Source organism: Mauremys mutica, chromosome 25 (assembly GCF_020497125.1).
Source record: "Mauremys mutica isolate MM-2020 ecotype Southern chromosome 25, ASM2049712v1, whole genome shotgun sequence".
In the NCBI taxonomy this organism is placed as follows: Eukaryota; Metazoa; Chordata; order Testudines; family Geoemydidae; genus Mauremys; species Mauremys mutica.
The window spans coordinates 5,530,420-5,549,626 of NC_059096.1; the positions used below are offsets into that span (position 1 = coordinate 5,530,420).

The following is a 19,207-nucleotide window of genomic DNA, read 5'->3' on the forward strand; positions in this document are numbered from 1 at the left end:
GCTCAAGCTGCCTCCCAGCAATCAGGTGAAGGGGAGACCTTTGTTTTCAAAAGCAGGAAGTAGTTCTCCACTGCCAATTCTGTTCTATGGTCTCAGTGAGAGTAGTGCTGGAACGTCATTTCGAAGGAGCATCAGGCTGTTCTGTTGTTCACCACTGGGGTCAGTCAGTTCAATGTTAAGTCTCATTAAGCACCTGACGAGAGGGCAGCCCCTTGCTTTTCCCAGACAGGTAGGATCTGGGGAAAGGATTGTGGCCGGAGCCTGCCAAGGAAACAGCTACTGTTCCCATGTCAGAGTCCAGCAAAGCCCCGCTCCTAATGAGACGTCTAGGCAGGGAGCACACCAGCCTGGTGCCAGCAGCAGAGGGGCACCATTCAGCACAGCCCAGGGAAGAGTCCTACTCTGGGCCTCTGAGCTTCACATGTGGAGACACTAAGGCAGCCTGCTCAGCCAGAGGGCAAGTCAGCGGCAGTGCTGGGAACAGAACCTGGCTCTCCAACCTCTAGGCCCAGTCCTTTGATGCAGCTCCCCCATTGTGTGCAGCATTAACACTGTTAGGAGGGAAGCTGGGTGCTGCAGTTCCATCCCTGGGCTCTTGACTACACTAAAACCTCTTCAGTTACCTGCTGCAATTTACATCACCAGAACCTCCTCGGGGATCCAAGGCTTATGATGTTTAATTAGCTGGACACAAGTGATTAACACAGAGGCTGTAATTTTACTGTGCTGTTGGGTACAGAGTGCACTTTTACAAATAAGCTCGATTCCGATAGGCTGCACAGTTTTGTTTTACTAACTAAGCACCAGCACTCTGCTGGGCCACCAACAAATGAGACTCTCCCTAGTTCCTCTTGCCCTAACTCCAAAACCTAATGACCCAGCCCACTGAGTCCACTTCTCAGTAATGGCAGGCCCAGGGCTGCAGCTGTCTGAGTGACTCAGGTTTCAGAATATACATCAGCACGTTTCCTATTATGCCACAATGCATTAGTTGGCTGAAATAAAGCAGCCACGGTACAGTTCACGATGTGCAGTACCCCTGATTTGCAGGTTCATTCTTGCAAGTGTGCAGCATTCTGTCACTCCTAAAAGGCTGGACAGGAATTAGTGAGGTTTGATCTTCCTGAGATCCAAGGCCCTGGAACCATTAAGAGAGCTTTATAAAAACCACTGCTACAGGCAAGACAGCTGACGACTCTGCACTCATTGCACAGAGTCCTTTAAACAGGAAGGAAGCCTCATACCATCCATTCCATGTTTGCGCTGCACTTTCCCCTCTGACTGGTTAAGTGACTTGCCCAAGATCAGCCAAGCTGGTGGCAGAGTGGGGAAGAGCAGGTGACAGCATGGTGTTATATACACACAAACTTCAAGCCGGGCTAAGTTCCACCGGTGCACATTGCATCCAGATCCAGTAGTCATTGGCCAGTGATTACCAAATCCAGGGCTACTAGAACCCTAGGAGATTTGACTCAGGAACTTGCCCTAGACACTAACCTCCAAGACACTTGCTCTCTTCAGATGGGAAGTCAAAATAAATAGGCTGCTGCCTGCTCTGAACTTCCTACCGCTGTAGCCACCTAATTCACAAAAGCATGGGCCTATCACCCAGGCTGCATCAGTGATCCAGGCCTGTTGCGAGCGGACATCTGTAGCACCATGTTACCGCCTCTCCATTACCTGCTCTACGCCTTGCGAGCGACTCTCACCCAACCACAGCTGCAGAAGGGAGCAAAAGTAAAATCGGGATTATAAATCTAAAATTTTATTGAGACAAAAAAATGGACAGAGCTTGGTATGAAGTTAAAATCCAAACACTTACTTTACATTTAAACAATGTTTTCACAGAAACCTAAACACATGCTTTTAAAAAAAGGTTTGTACAATGCAGTTCTAGATACATATCACCCTACAAGGAGGTGCCAGGAGCCTGTAGGAGCTCATGACTCCAGACATTAAATATTTCAGTATTTTTAATAAATCCGTTTGATTAAAAAAAATTTCAGCAGAGCAAGAGCTGGCTCCAGTGCTGAAGTTTGGGCTTGAAAACAAATCACTTGTTAGGGGAGGATTTTGAAATGATTTCACCTCCCTCTCACATTACACTAATAGGATTAAAAACAGGGAGGAACATGTTATCACATACATACATACATACAGAGAATAAAGGGGATCCCAATGCTGCCAGCTGGACAGAATCCAATTGGGGTTGAAAAGAAATGAAAGAGAAATCAGAACTTTCTATGTCTCTAATTTCACAAAATAGCACCTTAACGGAAAGGGGGTAGACGGGCTTTTAAGGGTTTGATATCACAGAATATCAGGGTTGGAAGGGACCTCAGGAGGTATCTAGTCCAACCCCCTGCTCAAAGCAGGACCAATCCCCAGACAGATTTTTGCCCCAGATCCCTAAATGGCCCCCTCAAGGATTGAGCTCTCAACCCTGGGTTCAGCAGGCCAATGCTCAAACCACTGAGCTAGATCAATTCCCTCCCCATTCCCCACCCTCTCACTTACAATGCACAAGTCAGCAACACTGGCAGTTCTGTTTGGAGACACTAATTACAGGCTTGCATCTCTGCAGGTCCCACCCCCCCCCCACCCTGCCCCCAATAACATTGCTCTAGGGATTGACGATTTGGACATTCACAGCTTCAGTCTCATACCATTGTCCCTCCCCTTAGTCCTATTACCAATACTTGGGGTTTTAAGTTAATCAAGGTCTTTATAAAAAAGGATTCTGGTCATGGATCTGGAACACTGTCAACCGTTTCCCCCCCCCCTTTAAAAAGACCCACCCCCACCCCAAACTGATACACCAGTAATAGCAAAAAGAAAAAACCTACACACATGCTACGCTGTAAAAATGCAGAGTTAACACTATTGGGAAGAAGGCTGTGGGTTGCTGAGATGGTCTTTGAAGAACAAGCAGTATCCATCTGCTCTCCCTTTCCCCAGCCTACCCAGCACCAGCGAGAGTTCTTCATGGAAGGGGGTTTCACTTCCTCTCCAGAAAGCTGCAGAACAGCCAGCCTTGAAACACATCTCCCCCTCCCCGTCACGTCAGGCTGGTGTGAAGCTGGACACTTGGGCAGCCGCAGGGCACAGAAACCATACTGTCTCTTCAAAGGGCATCTTCTCAAGCCACCTCTCCACTAAGTAGAGCTGCATTCTCTCACTGTCGCTCAAACCCACAGTCTGATCTTTATACAAAGGTTGGCCAGAGCCGGCGTGGGTTAGTTCTTGTCCTCTTTCTTGTCGTCGTCTTCCGAGGGGTAAGAGTGCCATGTCAGTCTCTCCTCATAGAACGAGATGACCACCTGGGGGCACTTGATGTTGGCTTCCTTTGCGGGGACCAGGTCAGCCTCATCAGAGTTCTTCCTACAGGGTGAAGCAGAGATACAGTGAAGGGGGTTGGAAACAGATGTCACTGGAGTAACCCAAGAGGCAGGAAGGCCTCGGCCAGATGGGTTTTCCAAGCAACGCTCCAAATGGCTGAGATGCAAGAAGCCCACCAAACAAGTTCAGGCATGAGGGGATTGTGGGGAGCAGGGGTCAAAACTGCAGCCCCGCCCCCTATCTCACCTGCAGTATGCAACACCAAGCAAGACAAGTAGCTCCCACCTCTGGCCACAGCTGGGGATGAACAGACCTAGATCACCCAGTGCCCCAACCCTGGGAGAAGCTGTGTCCGATGTGGCTCTATTCCAGGCACAGAATCGGAGGCCAGCACCATCAAGCCATGCCCTCCTCTCCCCAAGCTTGTGCCTGTGGCAGAGATCTTAAGAATCCCACAATCCCAAGGGTCCTACCTGTTGATAGCAAATCCACGTTAGCCTCGGCGCCGAGGGTCAAGTCAGGCGGCAGCGCCACCACGAGAGATTTCAGGCCAGCTAGCAGGGACTCCCCAGGTGCAGCTCCTTGCCTCTCTGGCACAGAGTAAGTGAAGAAAGTGACTGACACAGACACACTCACCATTTCATCAGGAACATGAGCTCCCCGCTGGAATCTGTGGCGCCGATGATCCGCTCAGGTTCAAACCCCCGGGCAAAGCCTCGTGGTTTCTCCGACTGAAAGACAAAGAGGGAAGTTTCTGCTTGCTGCCCGGGTGTGTGTGTCGCTGTGCCATTTTGTGAATTCAAACGATGCAGACTTCATTGGATGGCTGCTGAGTGGGGTGACTAGGTGCGCCTCAGGCCCGTGTCTGCAGAAAATGGAATGGGCTACGAGGGGATCCTGCCAGGTCAGGGCTGAGGCACAGCAGTGGGGCTTACCTCCTTGCTGCTCATGATGTGGAAAAAAGGACCAGATCTCCAGGGCTGTGGTCCTACGAAGTTCTGAGACCTTGCTTGCCAGCTTCCTCCCGACACCAGCCAAGATGTCCATTCATCAGCCCAGGAGAAGGAAGCCAGACTTGGGGGGTTGTCTGTGACAGTGGGGCCCTTTTCTGGTCCCTTGTCCCTGCACGCATCTGGCGGACTCCACCAACCCTTTGGGGGCAGGGGGCATTGTCCAGGGTTCACTGCTCTGTGCTCCCCTCTGGTTTCCTTGCTTTGACCTAATAACCTGCACCACTGTCCCCGTTGTGTATTTTTTTCTCTCCCCAGAAGTCAGTGATGACCTGAGGTCAGCGGAGGGAGGCTTCACTGTTCTGGTGGATGCTGCCTGCCATCCCAGGAGGGCACCTCAGCTTAGCCCTAAACACTGCCCCAGATTTATCAGCTGGCCTCTGGCTCAGAAATGGGGCTTGATCTCTAACCGCCGTCACGCCAACAGAGACAGGGAGATGAGAGAGAACGTTTTTGTCCAGCCAAGGATTTTAAAGCACTTCACAGACACGACTAGCCTCTCTGTGGGGTTGGTGACTATTATTAGCTCCAATTTACAGCAGGGAAGTGGCGTGGCAGGTCACAGGCTGTCAGCAGCAGGGCTGCGAATACAACCCGAGGGGCCTGGCTCCCTGTCCTCCGCTCTAACTACTCCACACGAGTGGTGAATCCAGGAACAAGATTTCACAGACAGGGGATGGGCAGGTTCTCCCCTAGTAGTCCTGCCTCACCTCTTCCTTTTTCTTCTTTGGTTTGCTCTCCTCCCCTCTGTCCTCTGTGTCAGATTCGGCTTTGCGTTTGCTCCCCTCAGATTTCTCACTCTCGTGTGCGGTTTTCTGGGACTGGAGAAACTCTGCAATGAGGTCGGGGCAGTCGAGATTCTCCTCCGGCTCCCACGTGTTATCCTCGCTGAAATCAAAGGAGACAGCTTGCTCTCACTACTACAGCCTGTGGCTCAGGCCAGGGGGTTAGAGTCAGCGAATGGACGCCCTGGATAAAGGGCCACGGAGATGCTACCAGAGCCGTAGCTGTCTACACCCTGGCTGTGTTCTGGGTATCTTGATCTGGGCGGGAGGAGGGTGAGCTGTAGAAGCTGAAGCCACTCACAGACCTGCCCTGATGGGTAGGTGTGACCCATTTCCACACCAGCCCATATGCGCTTCACTCACAAGTTCAGACTTGGCTTTCTAGGGACAGGAAAGGGAATCCTTTAAGGCAGTGTCTCTCGCTCTCCTCCCACGTACACCGAACTGGATTGACCATCCAGATCAGAGAGCAAGGAGGGGCTGGGGATTGCCGTGGCCTGTCAACAGCCCATCCCAAAGGCTCATCATGGAGGAAGGAAGTGGGACCTTCTTGCCCGCCCAGCCGGACTGGCACTCTCTCACCACAGCATAATGTCTTTATCATCACGATCCCCCGGCAAGGCAGGGCAGGGCAATTATCCCCATTTTATGCACGGGGAACTGAAGCACAGAGAGGCTACGTGACTTGCCCAAGGTCACACGGGGAGTCTGTACTGGAGCAGGGAACTGACCCTGGTCTTCCAAGCCCCAGACTGACAACCGAACCACTGTCAGCACAAAGAGGGATCACAGACTGGGATGCATCCTCTCCACTTACTCCGAGAAGCCTTTCCACTTCAGCAGATACTCCACTTTGCCTTTCACCACTCGCCGGTCTAGGACCTTCTCCACCACATACTCCTCCTCTTCTTCCTCTAAGACCTCCTCCACTTTCTTCTTGTTCTGCTTTTTTCCCATTGTGCTGGCCAGTTTTTCAGCTTAAGGGCGACGCTGCTAAAGTGGGGAGACACACACACACACAAGTCAGGGCGGGGGAAGCTGCAATACAAGGAGCAGAGCCCAGGGCACTAATGCTGCCTTCTAAAAGAGAAAAAGAAACATACGTACAAAGCCCCAGAGAGGTGGAGCGAGATTGGCCGGCAGAATAATCTGGCTCATCTAAGATCAGATGCTTCCCATTGGATAATGCTATTAAACAGATACATGTAGATCCAGCCTCCTCTCCATGCAGAACAGTCCATATCCCCCCACAACCCTCAGTATCATATTCAAGCTTCCCATCACCACCTTCAAGGCCTATGGGATCTCTGCAACACGCCCCCTCCCGGCCCAATTCCCTGACTGCATGGTACCTGCCACCATACCAGCTTGTGTGTGGAGCAGTGTCCCAGTTCCCATCTGCATAGTACTCTGAGTTTTCCTCCTTACAAAGCACCCACACTCAGGACTTCCTTGGTCCATTCTCACTACTGACGCCCAGAACCTGCCCTTTGTGAAACAGCCTCCCACATCTTGCTTCATTTTATTCTCCTATCTAGGAATTTATATTCCCTGCTCCCACTTCGACATTAGATGCATCTTCAAAACCAACCTGTGTGGCAGGGAAATATCCTCATTTTACTAATGGGAAACTGAGGCACGGGGACTAAGTGATTTGCCCAAGGTCACACAGGGAATCTGTGGCAGAGCCAGAAACAGAACCCAGGTCACCTGAGTCCAGTGCCTGACTTTGGCCACCGTGGGAAGACAGGACACTGGGCTAGCTGGACCTTTGGTCTGACCCAGTCTGACCATTCTTATGTATGTCATAATCATGTGACCAGCCTTCCTCCCTTCATCTACTAATTCAACTCAGTTTGCAAAGCTCTGTGCTGCATTTCCAAACAATGTAGTAGGGGAGGAGAGCAGCACATGGCAGATAACAGAACTGCTTCTTCTCCAAGGTAGCCTCAAGCCACATTCCCTGATAATCAACCACCCCCTTTTATTTATGATATGCAACAGGAGGGGACTAGTTCATGCACACCCTGGGATATAGCTTCCCTACCCGAGATATGGGTGTCACCCATCTGCACCAGCAGTTTAAATAAGAGCTTCTCCCTTTAAATCCGGTGACTATTAGGAAGCAGCGGCGAGGGCATGGGAGGGAAGGACACTGGATCACTGTGTGGCCTCCAGCTAGTTCCTTTGATGCAGTTTCCTCATCAGTAAAGGGAAGGTAATAATGGCAGATACTCTGGCTTCTGTTTCCTCTCCACACAAGGAAAGTCTGCCGCGAGCAAGGCACACCCATGCCAAGCATCAGTCTGACCCCGCTAGCAAGCCAAACTCATTGCCTCTCCCAGCTGACGCGATACACAGAGGGCATAAGAATACCACAGCCCCACAAACGCCTCCAGTGCCGCAGCTCACGCAGTAGGGACCTCTCCCTGCCGTTCCCGGGAACTGAGACTCCCCCAACATAGATCTGGACTCCTAGAGTGGAGTCCAGCCAGCCTCTATTCTCCCTGCAGCACAGGCATTTCTGGTATGATCTATCAGTGGAATTCTGAGCCACCAAGGAGACTTGGTCCCAGTTATTAGTTTCACTCACATTCTAGCATAGCATGGGCCAGCTGACACTGTGGATTCCCCCAGTATTAATTGGGGGTAGGTAGATCTTGGGATCTGCATTGATGGGAGAGGAGGTCAGAAAGCTACAGCAAGTCAGTCTTTGGTCACTAATACTGTGGGAGGGAGATTGGTATTATTATACCCACATCACGGATGGGGAAAAAGAGCCACAAAGAGGTGAAGTTACCTGCCCTGCATGTCACAGCTATCCAGCTGCAGAGCTGGGAGAATGCAGATCTCTCCACGCCCAGTCCTGTATCTTAACCACTAGATCATGCTTCCAGTGGGAATTGTTCTTTTCTAATCAACCAGAAAAGTGTGTGTAGCTGGCCAGAGTTTTTGCAGCCCAAATGCCAGGGAACAATTTGTGATCAGGCCTGATGAAAGAAAACTTGCCAAGCAAATGACTACAGAGCAGGTCAGACATGTCACCTGTCAAGAGACAATTTTTTCCAGCTGAAGCCATTTTGAGTTGCACGAGAGAAACTTCAACTGGCAAAAAAATTGCAAGTTTGGGTTAGCTTGAAAAACAAAAAATTAAAAGCGAATCTTGTAGCGGTGCTGAGCCTGAGGGTCATCCCTCTGCACTGAGGGAGATGTTTCTACAGCTAGATAATGGTTTCTGAACCCCAAGATTCGAGAGACGGGTACAATTCTATACTGCTCAAGGCTGCGCAACTGTCATGCAACTGAGGAGAGACAAGGTGAGTGAGATGAGATCTTTTATTGGACTAACTTCTGTTGGTGAGAGAGACGCTTTCGAGCCACACAGAGCTCGTCTCTAATTGACAAGACTCTCTGAAGTGGGAGGCCCAGGCATGGGCCAAACAGATCTCATTACCGCGTTCAGGATCACAGGCAGAAGGCACCCTGCCTGGGCTCCCTATTTTCTCTCTTCTAGATGCTCTAAGCTAGTGGTCCCCAACCTTTTCCAGGTGGCGGGCACCGGACGACGAGCCACCGAGGACTGTGGCCGGCGGACAAGCACCCACCGAAATGCCACCGAGAAGCAGCAATGTCAAGAGGCGTCGCCACTGAAATACCGCCAAAAATCAGCGGCATTCTGGTGGCGATGTCTCTTGATGACGCCGCTTTTCGGCGGCATTTCGGTGGATGCTTGTCCGCTGGCCAGTACACGGGTGCACATAGATGCCCCAGCGGGTGCCATGGCGCCCACGGGCACCGCATTGGGAACCACTGCTCTGTGTGCAGTGAGGGGCTTGGAAAGGCAGGGCCTCTGAGGGCCTCTCCCTTTGGCAGATGCTGTAACACATTTATTTGTGTCGTGGACCCTGTGACTGCATCTCTCAAACTGATCTCAGCATGTAAGTTCTACCAGTTGTTCAATTCCGGATCATTCACTTGTCACTCTGTGCTCCATGCCTGCACTGCAGGCCTTCTGCTGTCTCAGCCACAGCAAATGGAGCTGGGTTTGGCTGGAAGACAGACTTTAAATCCAAGTGACCTGCACACAACAGGCCACCTTCCCTTTGTGCCCTGCTCTGGACAGAGGCATGAGGAAACCCCTTCCACACAGAGTCTGGGCTTCAGACATCCTCAGAGGCCAGACACTTCCTGACAGGGGAGATTCCCAAACACCTGCCCCTCGGTGGCAATCTGCCTTAGTGCTGAAAGCCCTGGGCCATTTCTGAGCAGGGCGGTCACAGGATTAGCAATGGAATCCAGACCAGGTTAAGCCATTACTCTGATTGCTGTTCAGTGACCTTGGAGCCAGTCAGGGGTCTCAGTGCAGTTTCAAGTGACTAAACGTCCCACATCACAGTTCCGAAAATACTCAGGAACCCAACTATCTGGACTTTGCAAAAAGTGTCGGTGAATTAAAAAAATACATTTGGGGTTGAACAAATGTCATTCAACCCAAAATGCTTTGTTCTGTGTCTCCTTAGAGGGCTAGTCACAAAATAGCCAGAGGAAGAGGCGGTGCCCTTCTCCTAAGTTCAGCACAGTGGTTAAGGCACCCACCTGGGACGCGGGAGACCCAGGTTCAATTCCCTCCCCTCTGCCTGACGTGGAGAAGGGATCTGATCTTAGCTCTCCCACACTGTAGGAGAGCGCTATAGTCACTGGGCTGTGGAATATTCGGGGGGGGGGGGACCTTCAATTTCTGCTACTGAAGCTGTTCCAATTTGTATAAATAATTAGCCACTGGAGCAGGGACTTACAGCGGGGCAGGGACACAGCAAGGATGACTATAGCTTGGTGGTCAGGGCACTCACCTAGGATGTGAGACCCCCAAACTCAAGCCCCCCCTCCAATGACTGTTGATACAAAGTGAAACAGATTCAAGAGGAGAGAGAGAGAAATCAGGATACCCCACAGTCCAGTGACTAGGGCACCTTCCTGCAACGTGGGAGACCCAAGTTCAAATCCCTTCTCCACATCAAGCAGAAGGGGACACCGAACCCAGGTCTGCCACATTACAAGTGAGCACCCTAACCACCCCCTCCCAGCCCATATTAAATGAACAGTGCCTAAATCCTGAAAAGAGGGTGTGGCTGAAACTATTTGGTGAATTTACATCAAACTTGTAAAAATACTTCTCACCAGAAACTGCATTTTTGCAATACACTCTGCAAAAGCTTCTGCCCAAACCAAATCCCCAATCCCGACTAGCACTAACCAGCCCCCTTGTTGGCAGCCTTAACAGTGGGGTCAGAGATTGAACTGGCTGTGGGGACTGCACTATCCTCCCCCTCTACAGGTGGCTCCTGCAAATTAGGGTTGAGGACCGGCTGGTGTGGTGGCCGCTTGCTCTGCTTACGCCTGGGCTGTTGTGGACACAGGGCTTCGGTCTCCACCTTTGGGCAAAACTAAATTCATCTAAAATATTAAACAAAAGAGGGGAGAACCCCAAGACAGGCAGCCTGCTGACCGCTGGGGTGGGGACAATTTCTCCCACAGCAGAATAGGTGCAAGTGTCTAACAGAGACAAGACTTTCCTCCAGATGAGCACTCCTCCCTCCCAATTAAGGATCCCACTTTAAATGCAGCTCAATCACTGATTTAATGCCAGGGCATTCAGGCCTCACCCAGCAAAGTGCTGAGCCCTCCAACTCAGACTGGGTCCAATGGGAGCTGAGGGTACCCAGTGTCTCACTCATCAGGGATGGCTGGAAAGCTGAAGCGGCCTTTTAAAAAGAAACCTTAGAAAACACACATCAAGAGAGAGAAACGAGGCTGCTGCCTTCTGAACTCCTGGGTTTAAATACACTCTGACAGGGTCTTTAATCAGATGCCAGACAGAGGCAAACCCAAAGCAGCAAGGCTCCGGGTTGCCTGTGGACTTGCTGTTGATGGAGGCCAGGCTGCTTGGCACCACATCACTACAACAATGCAGACTCTGACCACCAACATCTAATCCCCCAGAAGGAGCCAGCAATGCAGCAGGAAGCCGAGGGCTCAGGTTTCACTTGCAGAGGGCTCTGGAATTCTCCAGCAGATTCTCAGGCGGAAGCGTAATACTCCAGCCCCTACAGCAAAAATGCAGAGGGGTGCCACGAAGAGAGAGAGGCAAGGGATAGCCTGTGACAGGGCTGGTACAAGGAGAACTCTATAAGAGGCTCCATGCCTCAGCAAAGGCACCTGATAAGGTTGGAGGGAGACAGCCGCCATTTCTGGAAAGCCCCCTGTGACGGTGCACTCCATGTTTTATGGAAATATGCTTTATGCAAAAGGTCTCTTGTAAGGTATCATAACAAAGGTTATAACCGACTGAGTATATTCCTCCTATTTGTATGCATGGATCATTCTTGTATCTGAAACTAGAAATATGAAGTATAACTCTGCAAAAAGAACAGGAGTACTTGTGGCACCTTAGAGACTAACAAATTGAGCTGAAAATAAATTTGTTAGTCTCTAAGGTGCCACAAGTACTCCTGGTCTTTTTGCGGATACAGACTAACATGGCTGCTACTCTGAAAGAAGTATAACTCTGAGGTCCTACTGTAATTATGCAAATTGTGGGCCATTGATGGTGGTTTCGAATCTTGATAGCTCCCATTGACTAGGACAATAGGTTGTAAATGGTTTATTTACCTGCAACGCTTCCTGTGTAGGTGTGGGCCAACCCAGGAAGAACGGAGAGTAGGGGGTCTTACAGTGACATGTGACCATGTCACATGATACTAGAATCCATCTTAAATCTGGTACTTTTCCATTTAGAAAGAGGGGTGGGGATCCAGAGAGACAAAAGATTCCCACCTTGTGCCAAAGCTATAAAAGGGGGTGTAGCAGGACAAAGGGGGCTGCCAGTCATGAGAAAACCCCTGCTTATCACCTGAGATGTCTGCTGGAACTAACAAGGACTGTACCGGGGGAAAGGATTGGGCCCGGACTAGGAAGGAGTTTAGTCTGCTTTAGAAGCTTATTGAAACATCTCTGAGGGTGAGATATTACATGTGATCAGTTTCTTAATGTATTAAGCTTAGACGTGTGTGGTTTTGCTTTATTTTTCTTGGTGACTTACTTTGTTCTGTCTGTTAATACTTGAAACCATTTAAATCCCAACTTTTATACTAAAAATCATTTTTATTAATAAACCCAGAGTAAGTGATTAATACCTGGAGGAGCAAACAGCTGTGCATCTCTCTCTATCAGTGTTATGGGGGGGGACAATTTTTGAATTTACCCTGTATGAGCTTTATACAAAGTAAAATGGATTTACATCCCATCGGGAACTGGATCTCTGGGTGCAGGGGGCAGGTAACCTGCTGAGCTGTTTTCAGTTTTCTCTGCAGCTTTGGGGGTGTGGACCAGACCCTGGGTCTGTGTTGCAGCAGGCTAGCATGTCTGGCTCAACAAGACAGGGTTCTGGAAGTCCCAAGCTGGCAGGGAAAACGGGCTCAGAGGTAATTTCAGCACATCAGGTGACAGTCCCAAGGGGATCTCTGAGACCCAACCCGTCACACCCCCAATATGACCAGTGATGAGGAAGTTGACTACTTGAATACAGGTTGGATCTCAGGGCGCCCATCTCTCTCTGCAAAGGACCCACTTTTTTCACCATGGGTCTAATGAATTTCAGTCACAGATGCTGCAGAATGTGGCTAATGCATGGAGACAGAGCTTGTTTTTCATAAAGCATCTAATATTCAGCTAGGGAGATCATTCAACTGGCTCTGTGGTCTAGGATCCTGTCTACGGCAACTGGATCATGAACTGCATTACACAGTGCAGTCCCTATGTAACATGTGGGGGAGGGATAGCTCAGTGGTTTGAGCATTGGCCTGCTAAACCCAGGGTTGTGAGTTCAATCCTTGAGGGGGGGGATTTGGGGATTGGTCCTGCTTTGAGCAGGGGGTTGGACTAGATGATCTCTTGAGGTCCCTTCCAACCCTAGTAATCTATGATTCTATGACCAGCACAGACAATACCAACCCATGGTGCAGCCTCACTTTCATTGTGAGAGAACAGACAGCTGATTTTATGGAGATTGCTCCTTAAATAACAGCACAATCCCTTGGCACTGTGACTGCTCCTGCAGAGACCCTGAAACAAGGAGGACAGGGGAGAAAGAGAGTAAGGAGACAGTGAGGAACAGAGGCCAGCCAGAAAACAGAGAATGGTGATGGGTTCCAACGTCCCTTAGATTGCAAGCAGCATGGAGGCAGAGAACTATACTTTGGAAAGGTCAGGCTGCTGTGATCCAGCTCCTGGGCAAATGTTTGGCAGGGACAACTTGACGGAGAAGCCGCAAATTTGCCAAATGAGGGAGCGAGCAACAACATACTGATCGGCAAGTGGATATAATCGCAAGGCCATAAGGTGACTCATATGCGCCCTTGTGAGAGCTTTGAACTGTCTTGGGTCTGTTCCTCTGACTCCAGCTGCTGTCAGGAGAGAAATACTTGCCTGTTTCAAATTATGAGGATTCAAATTATCAGCAAGATTTTATTTTTTAATCCATGAAGTGAGCAGGTTCAAACATCAGTGTGCACAGTTATTATATCTTCGTGGTTCTCAAACTGTTTGGGTAAACTTGAAACTAACTCACAGAGATGAGAGCCTAAAAATTCAGCTTTCAAAAGATGAAGTTTGGGCCACACAGAGAGACAATGCGCCATCCCCTTAAAGCCCTCCTTACCTCCCTTTGCTCCAGAGAGATGTGTGTCAAGGGGGTTCGTATGTGACATTCACATGCAGGGTCTGTTCTGGGTGACATGCGGAGAGGCTGTTCCTTTTGGCATAATTCCTATGCTAGAAATTGCATCTGGCTTTGCCAGAGATGCTCTCAACAGCCTGCATCCAACCAAGTAGGATGCTCTGGGCAGATATATGGCCTGGCTACAGCTTCCAGTTCCAATCAGTTCCTACACACCGTGCATATATTGTCCTTGGTACTCTGAAAATGAATAAAACAGTGTCTTTTGCTGTAACAAAACTATGAACCCTGTTGAAGTTTGAGAGAGGAGAGACTGCAGAGCCCAGTGACGGTACAAACTCAGAGCATGCACTACCCAAGAAGTAATCAAACAAAGGGCTTGGCTAAATTTAAAATGCTACAGTGGCATGGTCTCCCATCAGCAAAGGTAATTCATCTCCCCAAGGGGTGGTAGTTAGATTAATGGAACAATTCTTTCATCGACCTAGTGCTGTCTACATGGCAGCTCAGGTCAGCTTAACTATGCCACCCAGCGGTGTGGATTTTTCACACCCCTCAGCAACACGGTTATGCCAACCTAATTTTCTACTGTAGACCAGCCCTAAGGTAAGGAGTGCTGTTGAGAAGCTGTGCTATTTCCAATGAGATTCTGACCTTCATGGCACAGATCCTTTGGTGACTCCTAGACTATGTCAGCAGCCACAGAAATTAATGAACCAACAAGTGACCACAGCACCAGACCCGGGAAGTGCTAATTGGCTTCCTTATGGGCAGTCTCAGCACAGAGGAATGAATGGATGTTGAGAGGGAGCCCTTTTCACCCCTACATGTCAGGAGTGTGGGGCAGGGGGAAGCTTGTCCTGCCATTGCCCAGGCGGTACCTGTTCTTTGATCTCCCGGGTTGTCAAGCAAACAGATTTCATCAGCATTATGTTCATTCACACAAAGTTACAGTTGGAAGAGATACCAGGTCACTTTTCCCATCCCCATGGCCAATACAGAATATTCCCCCCCTATTTTTCTGGGGAAATTGGTCCCATCTGACCGGACTCATTGCTAGGCTATTCCAGTCTAAGCACACCTCACATTTAGGATGTTCTTCCTAATATTCACCTTCGGTTCTCTTTTGCTTATTGTCTGGGAAACAGCCGACTTTGCATTAAAAATATTTTCTGACTCAAGACCAAAAAGGACTTAAACGCTAACAATTCCCACCCTCGCTGGACCATCTTAAACACCAGCATTTGGGATAAGGTGGAATTCTTTATAAAGAATAAAGCAGAACATTGGAAAATGAGAGAAGAGCTTCATATCAGCAGTTAAAGGGAAAATCCAAGACACGTTAAACCACTTGAAAAGAATTCAAACTCCAGTAAAAGGCAACAAGGAAAGAGGCCCAGCACAAAGTATATACAAAAGCCTCCTTTATTGCGACAAGAATAGCAGACAGAGGGGTAAGAGCCAGAATCTGGCAACACTGCAGAGAACACACGTTACTGCATGGCCTTCTGCAGAGCAGCATCCAGGTAGTGAGAGAATTATAAAGCAAGCCCGAGAAAAAGCAAACAAATGTGCTGAATGGAGCATCAACAGCTTTAGCTGCAAAATGTGCTTTCTTTTGAGGAAGGTAAATTCTACATAGGGTCGTTCTAGAATGTCAGATGCATTTGTACAGACTTCAGTAGCTTAAAGATAGAAGACTAAGCCAGCATAAACATGAGGACCGAGAGATCTATTTCATTTGAATACACTCAGTCTAACTCCACTGACTCAGAGAATTAAGAGTTAAGTGCAACTTTGATGCTTTGTAACTTAAAATATTTCCCCCAATTGCCCTTCCCAAATTTGGTTAAGATCACACCCCTCTTTGGGGGCTATGAACATGCCAAGCTTATTCAGCATTTGCCAGGAAAAGACAGCATGTGTATTTCTTTTGAAGTGGGAACAAGTGTATTAAGGTTTCCACCCTTCAAACCTGAACACAGCTGAGAAACTTTCGCTCAGACTTTCCAGAAATATTAGCCTGGGCTGAGATGAAGATGAAAGCTTCAGCCTCGATGGAGAATTTAGGAGAGCTATAAGTGACTGAGCGTGGACTATCCTTCTCAGCTATGACTACATTCACAACTCACGTGGGAAGCGTACTTCTGAAATTACGGCTATCTGCACAAGGGAACAAGATATTAAGGAAAGTTGTCTGCATGGCTAGGCTTTCTAGGTTCAATCTGCATGAGGAGGAAGCAGAGCGAAGACAGAAATATTTTTACACTCTCTCCTCTAATCAGGGAAATGCTACCAGAGGCAGGGCACAGACTTGATTACTCATTTTTAGTAAAGACAGATTTAGGATGTGGAGACATCTAAAAGAAGCCAGCATGGGAAGATGTTGCTCAAAATGGCATAAGATTCCCAACTGCCCATTGCCTGCAGGACAATGCAAACCCTTCCCATAAACACACACCTTTTTACTCAACTTTCTCCAATCAACACTAGTGCTTTCAGGACACAGAAAGGCAGTGTCTGGATAAAAATCTTTCAGCAGACACACGCTCCTCTTGCCTGTGTTACTAGCACATGAAAACCGAGACTGGTTACTGCCTTTATTTCAATCTCTGCTAGCTATTCTTGCATTTGATTTTGGGAGGGCAGTGAAACACTAGACTGGCTTGTCTGTTTCTAGTCAGTTTCACTGCTTAGCTCTCTAGCACTAACACAAGGCTACGATGTTTGGGTTGCAAACCTGGCAGAGGCTGTTTAATCCAAACGAATTTCCCATGTAAGAAAGAAAGATGTTATGAATCTTGGGTTAAATCAGTTAAGTTTTTAAAAACTATTTTTATTTTAATTAATAAAACTTACATTTAGAACCTGAACAACCTAGCAGTCTCTTTATCTTATCCACTTGATTTTGTAGTCACAGGACACATGCCTCTCATCTGCTGCTCCATTATCCCCAACACTCCCAGCACAATTCCACCATCTCCAAGCCCCCAGGAGAGCTCTCACCTCCCCAGCTGACACCCTTGGTACAGTTTTCAGATCAGCTCCAGTCTCTCTCCTCCCCCCTTCAACACACACTAGGTCTATTGGGGCAGCTCCAACTCTGCATAAATCTCAATGCTTCCCTAGGTCCCCATGGTGCAGCTCCATCCACACCTTCCTCTTCAGCAGGCCCACTACTGCAACTCCATCATCTCCTGTTCAAATATCCCAGTACTCCTGGTGCAACTCCATAGCTTCATTCTCTCCCTTTCTTCTGGTTTACTATCACCCCAACCGAGGGACTCTAGAGCTGAACAGGGGTCACAACCAGGTCTCTGCCCCATTCTCACTGCCCCCAGTGCAGCTTCATCTCCCTTCTCCTTGGTCCCCCTCATGGGTGCAGCTCCTGCTCTACATGCCCCATTGTTCCCATTATGAACAGCTTCATACTCAGTGCCCCCATCCTGTCTCTTCAGTGAAGCTCCATCTCCATGTGTCCTTCCCCAAGACCCACTTCCGCTACAGCTCTGTTCTGTCCCCCCAGAAGTTCCATATCCACCATCCCCATCAGCCAGCCCTTGGGGCAGCTCTCCCCCCCTCCCCCATTCCTTAGGACCTCCTTGGGGTAGCAGCTCTTTTGCCACAACTAGCTTCTAGAGAGGTCATGGTGCAGCTGGATCTTACTCCCTTTCCCACAGCTCCTACTGCAGCTTTATAGCCACACAACTGCCACCCAGGTGCAGCTCCACCTCCAGGCTGCCAACTGGGTTCCCCCTTCTGTTACGCTCCATCTTCTCCCATGCACACATCCTCACCCTCCATGATCCCGGGAGCAGCCCCCCCCAGTCACCCCCTCCAAGCCCCACAACCCCCCTCCCCCAAGACCCCTGATGTAGCTCTCCTCCCCACCGTCCCCCCTCGAAGCTCCCCACCCCCATCTAATCCTAGCTTTACAATGTTTTCACGCATCTCCCCCCCCCACAACCAAGTCCCAGCTTCCCCATTACCCTCCCCATGTAGCTCCCCCTCCCAACTCCCCCCCAGACCACTAATGCAGCTCTCCTCCCCCACCACCCCCCAGCTACAAAAGGACCCCCCGCAGCTCCCCCTCCCCACCACCCCCCCGCAGCTCCATACCCTGCTTAATCCTAGTTCTACAACAATCCCCCTGCAACTCCCCGCCCCCCCATCTCGTGGCGCGCCCCTGCCTCCTTCCCTCCTACCAGTCCCAACCCCCCCCCCCCCGTTCCCCTCACCACCAGTCTCAGAACATCCACTGCACCCCCCCCCCGCCTCAACACGCTCCCTGGTCCCCCCCCCAAGCAGTCCCAGCGCGCCCCCTCCCAGCGCGCGCCTCTTGCAGCTCCCCCTCCCCCACCCCCAGCGCGCCGCGCCCCCCACCCCCCGCTCGTCCCGTCCACGCGCCCCCATGCGGCTCCCCCCCCCCCCCCCGGGGCCCCGCTCACTTTTCACAGCCTCGCCAACGATGCCCGGGGGGAAACGGAGCCGTGGGGGCGGGGGCTACGCGCTGCGGCGGCCGGGCCGAGCTGAGGCGGTGGAGGTCGGCGGGGAACCGTTACCGTCGGCGCCGCGCCACAGGCCTGGCCGCTCGCGATCCGCCCTCCGCCAAACAAAAGAGCCCAGCAACCCCCTGTACCCGCCGAGCGCACTGCGCCTGCGCGGCGACCCCCCCACCCCCCTCGCGGCACTATGGGATGTGAAGTTCCCCGTGGACTCTAGCTCCCGGCAGGCCCTGCGGCGAAGCGTCGCGGCGGACGCACCCTCTCGCCGCGCTGCCTGCTGGGTGTGGTAGTCTGGGGCGGGGCTTGGAAAAGCCTGGGGAGTACAACACGACTGGGGTCTGCGGTTACGCCACGTGACCTTGCACAACAAACGTGACCCGAGCGAGGCAGTGCAGCACAAGAGCCCGCCCACAATGCACACTGTGTTGCCAACGCTTCCCTTTTTTAAATAGCGTGTGGTCAAAATTAATGACCACAAAAAAATGTCAAAGGAATATTTCAGGATTCAGATTCCAAGCTCTTAACTATTAGAGGTCAGGATGGAGCTCATGAGATTTTCTTAAAGATCTAGCTCCAGGAGGCAGGTGATTAGGGGAAAATCAGATTTCATTCAAAAAAGAAATTTCTACCTTCATGGTTAGGAAGAATAGTGTGAAAGCATGAGCCCTAGGAATACGGGAATCTCCAGAGTGGATCAGACCCCAGGCCTATCTAGTCCACATTCTGTCTCTGACAGTGGCTGGTACAAGGTGCTTCAGAGAAAGGTGTAAGAATCATCCAGCAGGCAGTTATCGGACTGTCTTCTCCTTACATAGATTTCATCCTGATCTCTAA

General features: G+C 50.2%; 1 protein-coding gene across 1 annotated transcript; it reads right to left on the minus strand.

Annotated features, from left to right (window-relative positions):
- Positions 1-1,749: 1,749 nt before the first annotated feature.
- Positions 1,750-18,512, minus strand: CBX1 (chromobox 1). Its single transcript, XM_044999659.1, has 5 exons — positions 18,317-18,512; positions 5,952-6,127; positions 5,060-5,237; positions 3,976-4,070; positions 1,750-3,381 (listed from the first exon to the last, which is right to left on the minus strand). The coding sequence occupies exons 2-5, from the start codon at positions 6,089-6,091 to the stop codon at positions 3,237-3,239; spliced, it is 558 nt and encodes a 185-aa protein (XP_044855594.1). The 5' UTR covers positions 6,092-6,127; positions 18,317-18,512; the 3' UTR covers positions 1,750-3,236.
- Between the last annotated feature and the right edge of the window lie 695 nt (positions 18,513-19,207).